A 14,670-nucleotide genomic window follows, 5' to 3' on the forward strand; every position below is an offset into this window, starting at 1 on the left:
GTGTTCACCGTGGGGACACATTCGGCACTATTTGGGATTATTCATGATTTTTTTTTACCGATAACGAACAATGCGTAAAAAAAATCTATGACCGATGCAACTGGATCGGTCCAAACAAGTCTGGATCCGGGCCTGTCACATATGCATTACATTTTAAGCATGTGTAGTTCCTGCTATTGAAATAGGTTCTTCTGAGAGCCACTTTTCTCAAATGGAGGTAAAAAAATATTGAATTCCTACCGGAAATTTGGACAAAAAAACATCTCAATGTAGCAATAAGCTGCTTCACTAGCTGAGAATCTGTTACAGATTTGAATAAATATTTTGCAATATTTTAAGAATGTCGATGAAAAAATAGTTGCGAAATGACAGTGTTTGCTGCTGCTGAGTTTTGTTCTCATGATAACTGTCATTCCAAGAGTAATGGTGACAGAAGGGTAAGTTCCATTACATATTACTCTTTCATTGTTGTTATTTTTTAATCCAATATGCCATAATGTCATTGCTTCTAATCTTTAACAAGCTATCCATTTCTTACTTCATCCACATGTACCGTGTTGTTTTTTAGAATGCTGTGACTCTTTCTGTACCTCATGTGACCTGTATTAGCCCCCCCAAAAAAATCCATTAAGCCTTCTCAATATTAGGTATTTTTGAATTGCCAAAAAAGTATAAAACCTTTTTTTTTTTTTTTTTGCAATATTTAAGAGATTTGATTTTTTTTAATGCACATTTCTGCTAAGCGTATTGTGGTGAACTACAAGGAAGAACAACCAAGAGCTTTTGTCTTTTCTGCACTCTACCACAAGGAAGTGCTTTTATTTTTACACACCCAACAACACAGACGGTGATGCAAGACATCAATACACCTTCCCCTTATGGTGACAACATGACACTTAACTAAACTGACAAAATCAATTGAACTACAAAAACACAATAAATCAATAATACTTAACAACACTGTCCCCCTCTCCCAGTGTCCACTGTGCCCCACAAACCACAATAGCAACACGTAAAACCCCAAACTCCCATAATGCATTGCAGAACAACATTTTACAGTCTTAAGGTGCATTTACACATAACGACGACAAGTCACGAATGCCAGGAATGTGATGATTCAGGGCAGATGCGTCAGGTCTCCTCAGGAACTGCTGCAACCTGTTACCAAACATTATCATTAATGGCACGTGTTGCTGGAGAATTATCAGTTTCTGCGTTATTGCGCGCTATTGTGCGTAACAGCGCATCGTTAAGTTCTGTCACATTGTAAATGAGGCGAATTGTCTCCACACACACCCATATTCATCCATCAGCTGCTGAATAATTCAGATTGCTCCAGTTTGCTCCACACCAGAAGAATGTTGTCACTGCATGCTTAGTTGGGCTCTGTGTCATAGAGTGGTGCAGAGAGGAGGAGGAGACGGAGAGCAAGATGTGTGGCTTCACACGGCTCTCCTCTCACTCATTTTCCCAAACATCAGGCACATGCAGCAGGTGGAACACCTGCAGGAACACGCTGAGGAGCAATTGAACGAAACTTTTAGCCGATTCGGCATCACTGTCCTCCTTCAGTATACTGCAGCAATGAAACTGAATGCGGTGCAGCAGGGTTTAATTGTGCGCACATCAGAGAAGAACGCTGTCACACTCTATTAAGGATCACCACTAATCAAGATGGATCAACACGCTCAGTTGCGACCTCCACGACATGAGGCGAAATGAGGGTGGTGCGTGACATTCGTGGAAGATTTTTTGACAGCCAAAAACATGCTCCATGAAAATCTCAAAAATCACAAATATCACGCACCAACATGCACTATTAAGAAACCCATTCAGATGCATTAAGTCACGTTAAGAATGTCAGGAATGTGCCAAGAATGACGCAAATATGACATTCATAATGCGCCTTGCCTATGTACAGTATAAACCCAGAATTAGCAAAGCGCTACCTCAGGTTTTTGTTTTAAATTCTTCCAGCTGAGAACAATGCAGGTTTTGTCATCTTGTGACTCTTCACCCTCTCTACATTAGTGCTGTTACAATCTTGGTTCTGATCTCCCTGTTTTTGCTCAAATCAGTACAGCTGTACTCATATGTTGTTAACCCAGAAAACAACAATTTTGACATTTGTTTCATTTGACAGTTACTCATCACACTTTTTTAAGTGCTAAACAAAGTTGCCGTGGCATGGGCCCAGTAGCCATTATGTGTGACATCAGAACTCGTGATCAAACTTCTCACACAATTAATTGTTTATAGAGTCACTGAAAATAACTCAATTCATGAAAGACAAATTAAATGAACCAAAATGGGTTTCAGAAAAGTTGTCCATGAATAGATTATAGCGAAGATTTAAGTGACATATCGATTGTTTTCGAAGAAGATGAGGAAGTTTCTGATGAAGATATTAACGGCGTAAATAATGAGCGGCTCCAAACCGTGTATGTTCCAGCCAAACGTGACAGAAAGAGGATGAAGCGCAGCTGTCAGCTGACAGCAGCATCGCTGAGGAGGACGACACAGAATGGTTTGTTCACTCACCACTTTCAGTGGTGTAAGTGGTTATAATTCAGTTTCTTGTGATTGCTAATTCTTCACTTTTTATTCAAAGCAAATGACTGCAAATCTTTATCTGAAAAGCTGTAGACCCACATGGGATGGGAAAAAGATTTCTAAATAAAAGAAAATTTTACTTCTATGTCTGTTGTCAAATTTTATCAGGCATAATATTGTAGAAAAATGTTTATGCTAAATGGAGACTTTCCTGTTTAAAATACACATACAGAACATCTGTAATCATAAACTGTATCACATCTAATCTACTTTGAATGAACAGACGTCTGAACAAAAAACAGGCTGTTCAGTTTACATGCATATGTATATTTGGAAAACACAAAAATGTCAATGTTCTGTTTTTTTTTTTTTCTTTCAGGTGATCATGTGAACAGAGTCAGCCGATGCCACTCGTGATCGAGTCTCCTTCTCATATCAGGGTCAGCTTTGCAAGTAAGTTGTCTATGTTATCTCAATAACACCCTAACTTTCAAACAGCATTTTTTTTTTTTTTTTACTGTATATAAGCAATGTTTTAATTAATGTTTTAACTTCTGTTTTAGGACTTTGGTGGCAACCCTTCATTTGAATGAAAATGCAGGGAGACAAAAGCAGAAAAAGCAAGACAGACCAAGGTTCAGAATATACTTTCCTTAGTGGAAAAGAGGAGGATTCACAGCGAGAAAGTTAGCCACATATCTAACATGTGATATGTGGAAAATTAAAAAAAAAAAAAAAACATTGTTATTTGTATATTTTATATAGCATGATAAAATGAATAAAAATACAATTTCACATAAGTTTCACATTGTTTCATTCAAATGTGAAGTGTTTTACAATTTGTTAAAAAAAAAACAAAAAAACATTTTATTCAGTCTATATGAGCAACATAGCAAAAGAGGTTCTTCAGATCTGCAAAACACCAAACCGACCAGAAATCCCCACCAATGATCCTCCTCCATTGAGCAGCCAACGTGAACGGACAAAGCTGAGGGTGATGCTGCCAAGCGGACCAGATACCACCGATGAGCCCAACACTTCACTCCAGAGGAGGAAACTGGAAGCCAGCGTAGTCGGCTGATGGTGATGGAAAAGTACTCCTTATTTTGAATACAACACAAGCTGGTAGTGGCAACCTTCTGTGCCTTCCCAAGTGTCCCCAGCACAACCGTACAAATTGCTGATAAGCGATATGATGATTCTGCAACAAAAAATAGCATGGATTGATGTTCAAAACAACAGTGCATTCTTTTTGTATTTGAATATTTTTTTTTTACTTTTTTCTATAAACCATGTAAATGACTCGTACTGTGGAGCATCATGTAGACATAGTGTGCCACTCTGAGGACATCTGCATCTAAACACACAATTGAGAAACTAGCCAGCTGTGTGACACATTGAGGATTTTCACCACCACGTTGCATCTCCATCAGAACTGCAGAAATTTCCCTGCAACAGTGAGACTTGATCACGAGTGGCATCGGCTGACTCTGTTCACATGACCACCTGAAAAGAAACAGAACATTGACATTTTTGTGTTTTCCAAATATACATATGCATGTAAACTGAACAGCCTGTTTTTTGTTCAGATGTCTGTTCATTGAAAGTAGATTAGATGTGATACAATTTATGATTACAGATGTTCTGTATGTGTATTTTAGACAGGAAAGTCTCCATTTAGCATAAACATTTTTCTACAATATTATGCCTGATAAAATTTGACAACAGATATAGAAGTAAAATTTTCTTTTATTTAGAAATCTTTTTCCACATCCCATGTGGGTCTACAGCTTTTCAGATTTGCAATCATTTGCTTTGAATAAAAAGTGAAGAATTAGCAATCACAAGAAACTGAATTATAAATGATTAAATATATACAGACTGTACAGAAACTTTATTTTCAGTGATTTTAGAACAAACTCCTGAATTTAAGCATGCTGTGCTGCTCAAATAACTTTTTTTCACACACAAACACACTGTGCCAGGAATAAATGATCATTTATAAGAAAGTGGTGAGTGAACAAACCATTCTGTGTCGTCCTCCTCAGTGCTGCTTCTGTCAGCTGACAGCTGCGCTTCATCCTCTTTCTGTTGTGTTCGGCTGGAACATACACGGTTTGGAGCCGCTCATTATTTACGCCGTTAATATCTTCATCAGAAACTTCATCTTCTTCCAAAACAATCAATATGTCACTTAAATCTTCGCTATAATCGCTCACTATGCCTTCGCTCTCCGTGTCTGCCGTGTTGGTAAACAGAGCGGCGCTGAGAGACATCTACTCGAATGACGTCACATCCGTTGCAGCGAAAAAGTAGGTCAACTCAGAGGCGGAAAATTCAAATTCTCAGATGAGTAATGAAATGTCTAAATCCTTGTTCAGGGTAATTTTATGGAAAAAAAAAATCAAAGACAACATGTGGAAAAAGCTTTTTTTATTCTTCAAGAATATGTAAAAACGTCATAGTGTGGCAGGGACACTTTAAGGCAAAGCTTTATTTAATTAATGTGTATACAGATGCACTAGTGAGAGCTCCTTCACAAGGAGGTGATGGAGGGGTGCAAACAGACCCCTTGATTGACAATACTGTTTTCATGCTTTCTGTGTTAGAAGAGCTTATCCCTTATAGGCTCTTCATTTATTTGTTACACACGGAGTCCTACTGGGTCTGGTGGACCCATTGCATTTTGGGGCTTTTAATTTAACATAATCAAACCTTTTTTGTTTGTTTTGGTAAAATACTCAGATGTTTACTGCAAATAATATAAACACCACATATGGTACAATTTGTTCATTTTACCTTTGTTAAGTCACATTTACAAATAGAAATGCCACTTGTTTTTTTGTTTTTTTTTTTAATAAAATGTATCATAAAGCAGGCATAACTTGAAAATAATTAACAAATGTACAAATGAAACATGTTTTTTCCAAAACTATAGTGTATTATTTATTTGAATTTCATTAAAAATTCAACCTACTTGGGTCAGTTTACACGTTAATGTGCCTGAACAACACATTAGCTCGAACTCGGCCATTTTAATACCAGACTATAGAACACATGAGGGGCAGAGTTTCACTGTGCAGAGGGTCATCGCTTTGAGTCCAGCCCAGTCTCACTTTTTTTTTTTCCATGCTCCTGTGGCGAAATTAGTCAAATGTCCGTGACAGAAATTTAACTCACTATTCCTAACCCTACTCCTACCCCCGACCCTAACCTTAACCATAACCTAATCTTACTCTTTCCCCCACTCTACCCATAACCACCCCAACCCTCCCGTTTCACTTTAAATTTCATCCAGCCATCATGGAATGAATTAGAATGAATTTGTGCTGCTGTGATGAAAATGAGGCGCTTTTCTTCACAATATCATGAACCAATAGATGAACGTATATTTTGTGCAGCTGAATCACGACTTGCCATGAGACCAGTGGTGGGCACACTTCCGATAATCCGATAACAGATAATTATCGAAGATAATGTTTTCAGTATCGGATTATCTTTTTAGATAAATTTAAAAAACATTATCGGACTAATTACCTTCCGATGAACTGCCGTCCGATAACTTTTAGACCGCTAACGTAGTAAACCAAGCTGAACAGTGAAAAACATTTTTAAAACTTTAAAGCAGTCGAGACCTACCTGTTAAAAGTTTCCTAATAGGTATGTTGTTCTACCCTCTGCAAATAGAAGAGAGCTGTTTTCAGAAGAAACCACTCTATTCTCTATAAGCAAAGGAGAACTGCTGACAAAAAAAAAAAAAAATCATTTCCTTTAACACCATACTGATATATGAAGTCATCCAGAGGCATACATTTTTAACTTATGGTTCAAATTTTAACCTACTCATTTTGGGCAAGTTATTTAAAATTACTGTCATGTCTGAGTTTTATAAAGTGAAAATATTTTTAAGGTTTTGTGAGCACATGCTGTGCCCGGCAGCAATGCATTATGGGTAGCATAGGGTAATCTCAGACGTTCACGACAGGACAAATGCATTTCATGCACTCTGTTCAGGCTCCACAGACAACAGCATTAAACTCTAGTGCCTAAAACTCTTGTGAATATATTCTCTGGGTTCATAGACGTTAGTGTATTTGCGTTTGTTAAATTCCACGCATCTTAAATGTAGTAGACACGGATTATCTGGAATTTTGTTTGGCAAGTTTTCAAGGCCGCTACTACCATCTACTGGCCAGTAGTGTTCATGGCAGTATTCGCCCCAAGTACTAAGCATCTGGGTACCAGTAGATGGCAGTGTTCTATTTATTTTAACCCGGTTATATCAGATGGTGGTCAAATCAACTTTTTGGCTTTGCAAATGGCTTTTTTTTTTTTTTTTTTTACAAATTAAGTTTAAAAACAAAACAACAACAAAAAACATTACAAGACAGCTCTGCGGTTGGATGCTTGTAGCTTTTAGCAGCAGGAGGTGGTCGTGAGATGTTAAAGCTTGTTACTTCACTACACGATGCAGGACGCACGATTAACCTGAAACTCGGTTCAAAAATTCTTGCACAAATGAAAAATCATCTGAAAAATGGCCAAAACACGCACAGTGTAAAGCCAACAATTATGTGTCAAGATAAGGCTTTTCAGAACTGACCAATTGTTAACCTTGTCCTTTGTTTTATGTTTTTATTATTTATTATTGCATTTTAACCTGTTAAGTGCTTTGTGACTTATGTCTGTGAAAGGCACTATATAAATAAATTTACTTACTTACTAATATTGAGTGCATGTTTTACAACATCATAAAACATGCACACATCATCAAACTTGCGCACGGCATTAATAAAACATGCGCACATTCTCTCCACATGCAAAACATTTTGCGATGACACTTCCAGGGCTCCGTAAAAATGCCTGTTTTTACAAATAAAAATGGAATATTTTACAAAAGCACATTTATCTTTAAACCAACACACGACACACGTCACATTAATGTGTTGGTTTGCATAATGAATGACTGAACCAATCAGTGTTTAGCAGAGGCACCCAGAATGCTTTGCGGTCTGTGTTTGTTACAAAACCTCAGAATTAGTGCATTATTCAACATTAAAAGATATATGTTATATTTTAACTTTGTACAAATGACAGAATTGACATTAATGGAGTTATTCTATCAGTATTTTCACAAAACCATAAGTTAGTATGACTTTATTTTTCAAGACCTCCGCCTGACTGGAGCATTATGATTAGTTAAGAGCTGTTTTTGTGGGTGCTTTCAAGATTTGTTTGTGCAGCTTCCTACAGTGGGTAGTATGGTCAAACAAAGAAATACTGACTCATTCTTTGGGTCTTTTGTTGCTTTTGCTGTTTTCAAAAGCATGTTCAAATCATGTTAAAAATCAATTTCAGCTTCTTAGTAATTGCAAATGTACTAGAGACAACACCGGAATTTATCGATTATCTGTAATTTCCGATACATTTTTGGGTGGTTTATCAGTTTATCTTCATCGAAGATAACTTTTCAGTTATCTTATCTGTTATCAAAGTTAATTTTTTTGGTTATCTGTGCCCACCACTGCATGAGACCAGGTTGTTGAGTCTGGTCTGCTTGAGGTTTCTTCCTCAAATCATCAGAGAGAGTTTTTCCTTACCACTGTTGCCTGTGTGCTTGCTCTGGGGGTTGGTAAGGTTAGGCCTTACTTTTGTGAAGCACCTTGAAGCAACTTTGTTGTGTTTTGGCGCTATATAAATGAAATAAATTAAATTCACTGTGTTTATTGTATATGCACTTCTTCCTCTGAATCACCATCAAAACCCTCCATCTCTTCCAAAATCAACTGCAAGGCAGTCAAAGTCAAAAGTGTCTTCATTAGTCTGCCTGGGGAGAAATTTGTCCTGGGCAGAGGGAGAAGAGGGTTTGCTTTGCCATCTTGATCAATTGTGGTATGGACAGCCCAGTCTCACGTTATTGTTTTTCGTGCTACTGTCACGAAATGATTCAAATTTTCATGACAGGGTTTTTTTTAAACTCACTATTACTAATCCTACTCCTACCCCCAAACCCAACCTTAACTGTAACCTAACCCTACTCCTTCCACCAACCGTAACCATAACCACTGCCCCGCTTCACTTTTATTTTCATGCAGCCATCACGGAATGTATTAGAAGGAATTCATGCTGCCGTGATGAAAATGAGGCGCTTTTTGTGACAATATCACAAACCAATAGATTAATGTATATTTTGTGCTGCTGAATCACGACATGCTGTGAGACTGGGTTGGATATGTAACCATGTTGACAGAGCTATTTATAGTGTCAGGTTCCCAAGATTGGTTCCCAAAAGACAGAGGATGAAATGTGTGGGAATGTGGGTGCAGTTCCCCCACAAGGTTGTAACATTTCTCTGGACAACGTGGATTTTGAACATATTGGCAATGTCATATTATGAATCCCCTATTTGAAATCTACTAAATAAAATGATAGTGGTGCCAAAGAAAATTATTTTCATGGCTTAAATCTTAAAAACCCCAAAGGCTGCACACTTTTAAGATCTTGACTTTTCATAATAACCTGGATGAGGCCATCAGAGGTGTATCTATAGGATATGTGGTAAAAGTGTCAAACTTGGAGAGAGATTAACTTATCTCTGCAGTGGCATTCATGTGTCTGGCATTTGAGATTGAAAGATCCGTGGTAAGTTTATAAAGCCACAGAGCTGGACAGAGGTGTTTGCCAATATCGTTGCAGGAAAATAAAGGGTCCTGGTGCGTCCTCTTTTACTGTGTGAATGTCTTTGGTACTTGGTCTCTTTGGAGAATCCATGGGTGTCACTGGAATAATTTAGCCCTCATCTGAGTCTTCCTAAAAAATTGTTCCTTTAGACGCAATGACTTGCATTATGAAGGAATGTCAGCTATGGCATTTTGTAAGTGTGAAGAATTTCTCTGGTCATGATCCATCACACGGGTAACTCAGAGCTGACCCCAACAAGTGAATAAGGCCTAGGGGGCATTCACATTTCATCTGACTTTGGCAGATGATTTATTAATGCAGTGCCAAATCACAACACAAATTGCCCCAAACTGCTTCACACGAACAAATAGTTGTTTTTTTTTGTCAGGCGGGGATTAACCTGATGTCTGCCTGGGTGGTTTCATGGATGAGATGATGCATGGCACCGGTACACGAGACCTGACATGACTCAAAGAAACAGGTTGTTAAAGCAGTTCTGATGTTATTTCATCTAAATTTATATTTTCTCAACACTTAAAGTATAGGGAAAAAGTGAGCAGGGGATCTATTACCGGAACCATTTGCAGCATTTCATAATTCTGGTCACTCATGGTAAAGCAGTTCCTAATTTATTTACAAACTGATGGTGGAGAGTTGCTTCAGCTTTAAATGAAACGTTTCTTTTCTTCTCATTCTGTTTTCTTTCAGCCCATGAACTACTCCAACCCAGTGTATGCAAAGATCTATATGGACACACAAAACTGCCGAAAGCCAGTCATCAATATTGATGAGAGGAGAGAGCTACTCCCAAAGAAACTAGAGGGGACAATTCATGAAACCGCCGCATAGCCTAACTTTACACTTTGTACTCCTTTTTTTACTGCAGTGTACAAATGTATAAAATGAAGGAAGAAACGAGAATTTTCTATTTCCTGTCAGTTAGGTTTGATTTATTTAGCGTCAGCATAATGTCTCTGTTGGTGTGCTGAAGAGTATTGTTTTTAATTTATCACTTCTAATGTCCATCAAAAATACAGTCCATCACGCAGTGTTGTACTTTATACTATATGCCACTGAAGTAAAGCTGCTGAGTTATGTTTATTAACACCGTGCACAGACACACACACAGCTTAAACCCTCAAATGCAGGACTCTGATTTTGACCCATGTCTACTTCATGTGCAAATTATGTTTGTTTTTTTGTTTTCTCATTAAGATAATGACAAAAGTAAGTATCTTGGAAAAATTATGTTTTGTTTGTAGTAACTTTGTCCTCACATGTGAACGCGATACAGATCACATTCAAGCTTCACAAAATGAGGAAGGAAGCTTCATGTTTAATTTTATTTGTTTTTTAGATTTATTGTTTTCTTTCTCATATGTTCCAGTGAGCATCATTATCTCAAATTGATCACAGAAATTCCAGAGCTCATCTGTCATCAGCTTCTTTCATTTGTCTGTTTCCATGGCATTCACTTTGCATTTGCCCCGCTGTGATACTTACGAGTATATTCCGTACAAATGCAGTGAGACAGATGAAAGCCCACCTTGAATGTCCTCAGATCAGACACCCAGATCTTGTACTGTACTCTGAAATGATAGACACTGAATATCATATTTTTCTAGGTCTCATATGTTGACAGATGGATTAAATATGTGGAACACAGAATGATTTACCACAGCGATAAAAATGGCTATTCATAGAGATATTATGAAACCCAGCTCTTACTTCAGAAGAAGGTGAGACTGATAAGAAGTTTTATAATTTTGTATTTGATTTGTATGTTGTTTGGCTGCTTGTATTTTGAAGAAATGTATTAAATGTAAGTAATTTTTATATAAACTGTAAATCGATATTGAATAAAGGGGGCTTATTTCCACTCTGTGTCCTGTTGTTAGAGCACAGCTTTTTATCCACAAGCCATTATACAGAAGCACCTTTGAGGGACACTCCTTCACAGTCACTCAAGCGCAAAACAGCATCTCTAAATCCTAGTTTTCCCCTCCAATGCATGGCTGTTTGACCACATAAATGAGGATATGTGTAGTGGACATGCACACCAGTGTGGGGATGTGATTCAGAAGGGGTTTACAATACAGCCTCTCCAAAATGAGTGAAATCCAACTTTCTTCTTCTGTTTTTTTTTAAACCTGCTCATTAATAATAATAATAATAATAAAAATAAAAATCCAAAGCAAAACAATGCATGATTTATGTCAGACTTGCTTGGTAATTGAAATGAATTATGTTCAGGAAGCCCTTACTAATTTTTGCAATTTTTAGAATCTCAGTGAAACACACCATATTGTGAATATAAATAGCTTATGCATACTGGAGGGGGCCTTTACAAAGAAAAAGATGCTCAACAATTTAATGCAACCAGCTGCATGGTTTATTTGTTTGTTTGTTTGTTTTTTTATTAAAAGTTACGTTTAAATCTAAGTATGTATGTTTCATTTAAAAAATTAACAGAAAGGTCTTGTCTACTTTTTAAACCTTCAAATTAAGTCATTTTATTTGGAAAGCTATTCCATAACGTATCTGCACAAATTGAACACAAAAGCATCAGTTGTCTACAGCAAAACAATCAAAGGCTGCACTTCAATCAATTTTCAATCAATTTTATTTATATAGCACCAAATCACAACAAGCAGTTGCCCCAAGGCGCTTTATATTGTAAGGCAAGGCCATACAATAATTACGTAAAAACCCCAACGGTCAAAACGACCCCCTGTGAGCAAGCACTTGGCGACAGTGGGAAGGAAAAACTCCCTTTTAACAGGAAGAAACCTCCAGCAGAACCAGGCTCAGGGAGGGGCAGTCTTCTGCTGGGACTGGTTGGGGCTGAGGGAGAGAACCAGGAAAAAGACATGCTGTGGAGGGGAGCAGAGATCAATCACTAATGATTAAATGCAGAGTGGTGCATACAGAGCAAAAAGAGAAAGAAACACTCAGTGCATCATGGGAACCCCCCAGCAGTCTATGTCTATAGCAGCATAACTAAGGGATGGTTCAGGGTAACTTAAATCCAATGTCATCAATACTGATGTCTATAGCCCCACACATAGCAAGAATGTGCAGGAACCAGTCCGACACGGCAAATATTGCCATAATGGAACACAGTCTGGAGGAAAAGAGGCGTGGCCAGCAGTGTCAGAATGCATCCTAATTATCTCGTCCACACTTGCACAATGGCATCCAAAGCGCATGTAGACAACAGGTAGATGGCACAGACCGCCGTCAGATGGCGATAAAAGGCGCAGATGACTGCTCGATGTCCAAATGTCTGGATGGCAAACTTGGGACCGGAGTGGGAGGGAGCACTGTGTTCCTCCCTTTGCACAGTGCCTGTCAATACTGAATATCAGAGTATAACCAATGTGTGGACCAGAGTCACACTGTAGGTGTCAAAGCCAGCATGGTGCGGTCACTTACTCACTCATGCAATCACATTTGCGCCCGCCCTCTACTTCCCAGCGCTATTGACCTCAAATGTGTGTGTGCGTCGAGCAGAGGTGCTGCCATGCTATCCCATTTGTCAGATGCAGCCTTTCCAGGGAACGTTTATTTTGTTTTTTTTTGTGTGTGTGTGTTTTGGCTCACTTCAGCAGCACAACATAACTCTGGACACCGCAATGGTTGGATTACCACATGGGATTTATTTTTGCCTGGTTGATTACAGCACACAGCAGCCAGCTGAGAGGATTTTAACCACAGGTTGCGGTCCCAGGTCCACGTCCACACTGCGCTGTGAAACACTCATGGGCTGTTGTTGGAGGTGAGATTCATGTTTATTAATGTTGTCACGGCATGGCACAACAGTTCCATGTCATATCTCATACAGAGTTAGAAGGTGATCATATATTATGGTGGTGAGATCCTTTCAGCTCTAGGGTTGGGTATCGAGAACCGGTTCTTTTCAGGTATTGTTAAGAAATATTCGATCCACCGATATCAATAGTTTTTTGCTTAACGATTCCCTTATCGATCCTTCAGAGCGGCTGTTGTTTTTGAGGGTGTTTGTCAGGAAAATGATCATTTCTCTACATTGTTCCTTTTGACGCAGTGACTTGCATTATGAGGGAATGTCAGCTATGGATTTCTATACAATTACAGACCCTGCAGCGGCTCTGTAATCAACTGCTTCTGCAATGCAACTCAACTTTGAAGCATGAACCAATTAAGCAGTGCTTCGATCCGCTAGCTCATTGGTTCTTTTATTTGCTGCTCTTCAGAAGCGGCAAGTCCACTTCTTAACCCCTCTCAAAGCCATTAAAATATGTCAATCGTGAGTCACTTTTGTGTGGATTAAAGTCACTAACTGGGACTCTTGTCTTGTTACAGTCAAGAAATGAGAATCATCCTCCATTCCATTGGCACAGCTCCAAGCACTGTGAGTTCTCTGCCGAGACAGAGTCTAGTCGGAATTAATATCTTCAAAACAAATTGCTGCTTTAAATAAAATGACACAGCTTTACAAACCCTGTAATACAGACAATGAACTACAATCGACTAAAATGTTTTTTCTTTCCAAAATGAGACGTCCTGCATTCTTTATGAATTACATCCTGATGTGCAGCACAGCCAGCTGCAAGAGCTCAGCTCAGATGTATGGAAATACATTAATTCCAATAATGTCTGAAAGGAAATGCTTTTGACAAAAAACCTACAGATTTTGTTTATTTCTATTTATGGCCAGAGATCAAGGATCCACCATGTAGAGTTTACTATCTCCAGAGTTTAAGGATCCAGTGACCAATTTCATATTTTTTTAGTTTAAAACTCAATAAAATGTTGTTGACATAGAAAACCTGTAAAGCCTACACAGAAAATTCACGAGAGATATTGATAAGGGAATCGATCAACTCTGAGCCTGATGTGTGCAATGATGTGTTATTGCTAGGGGTGTAACAATACACAAAAATCATGGTTCGGTACGTACCTCGGTTTTAAGGTCACGGTTCTGGTCATTTCGTTACAGTATGGGAACAAAATGCAAAACCTAAATTTGCTTGTTGTTTAAACCAACAATTTATTGTAACAATATAACACTATACAAAAGGGAAAATAAAATAATTGCAAAGTGCTGCCTGGTAATTAGTTGTCAATGTCAATGTCAAATTTATTTATATAGCACATTTAATACAGAAAAACTGCCCAAAGTGCTGGACACACCCCAATAATAATAATAATAATAATAATAATAATAATAATAATAATAATAAAAACAGAGCAGGAACAAAATGGCTAAAATGATAATCACAACCAAATCAGGAATCGGCTAGCTTGAGTCGAAAGCCAGAGCACACAAATGAGTTTTTAACCAAGACTTGAAGATGTTTAAAGATGGGGCCATACGGACATTCAAAGGAAGCCTGTTCCAGAGTCTCGGAGCCGCCACTGAAAATGCACGGTCTCCCCTGGTTTTCAGCCGGG

The 14,670-nt window shown here is 38.2% G+C and overlaps 1 protein-coding gene across 1 annotated transcript in view; it reads left to right on the forward strand.

Annotated features, from left to right (window-relative positions):
* lrp1bb (low density lipoprotein receptor-related protein 1Bb) overlaps window positions 1–11,113 on the forward strand; it is a 1,555,752-nt gene extending 1,544,639 nt beyond the window's left edge. The window contains exon 92 of the mRNA XM_034186395.1: window positions 9,943–11,113. Within this exon, the coding sequence (XP_034042286.1) occupies window positions 9,943–10,083 (141 nt within the window). The 3' untranslated portion in view covers window positions 10,084–11,113. The remainder of the gene's footprint in view (window positions 1–9,942) is intronic.
* Window positions 11,114–14,670: the final 3,557 nt, after the last annotated feature.

The sequence above is a fragment of the Thalassophryne amazonica genome, chromosome 14, assembly GCF_902500255.1.
Source record: "Thalassophryne amazonica chromosome 14, fThaAma1.1, whole genome shotgun sequence".
Classification (NCBI taxonomy): Eukaryota; Metazoa; Chordata; class Actinopteri; order Batrachoidiformes; family Batrachoididae; genus Thalassophryne; species Thalassophryne amazonica.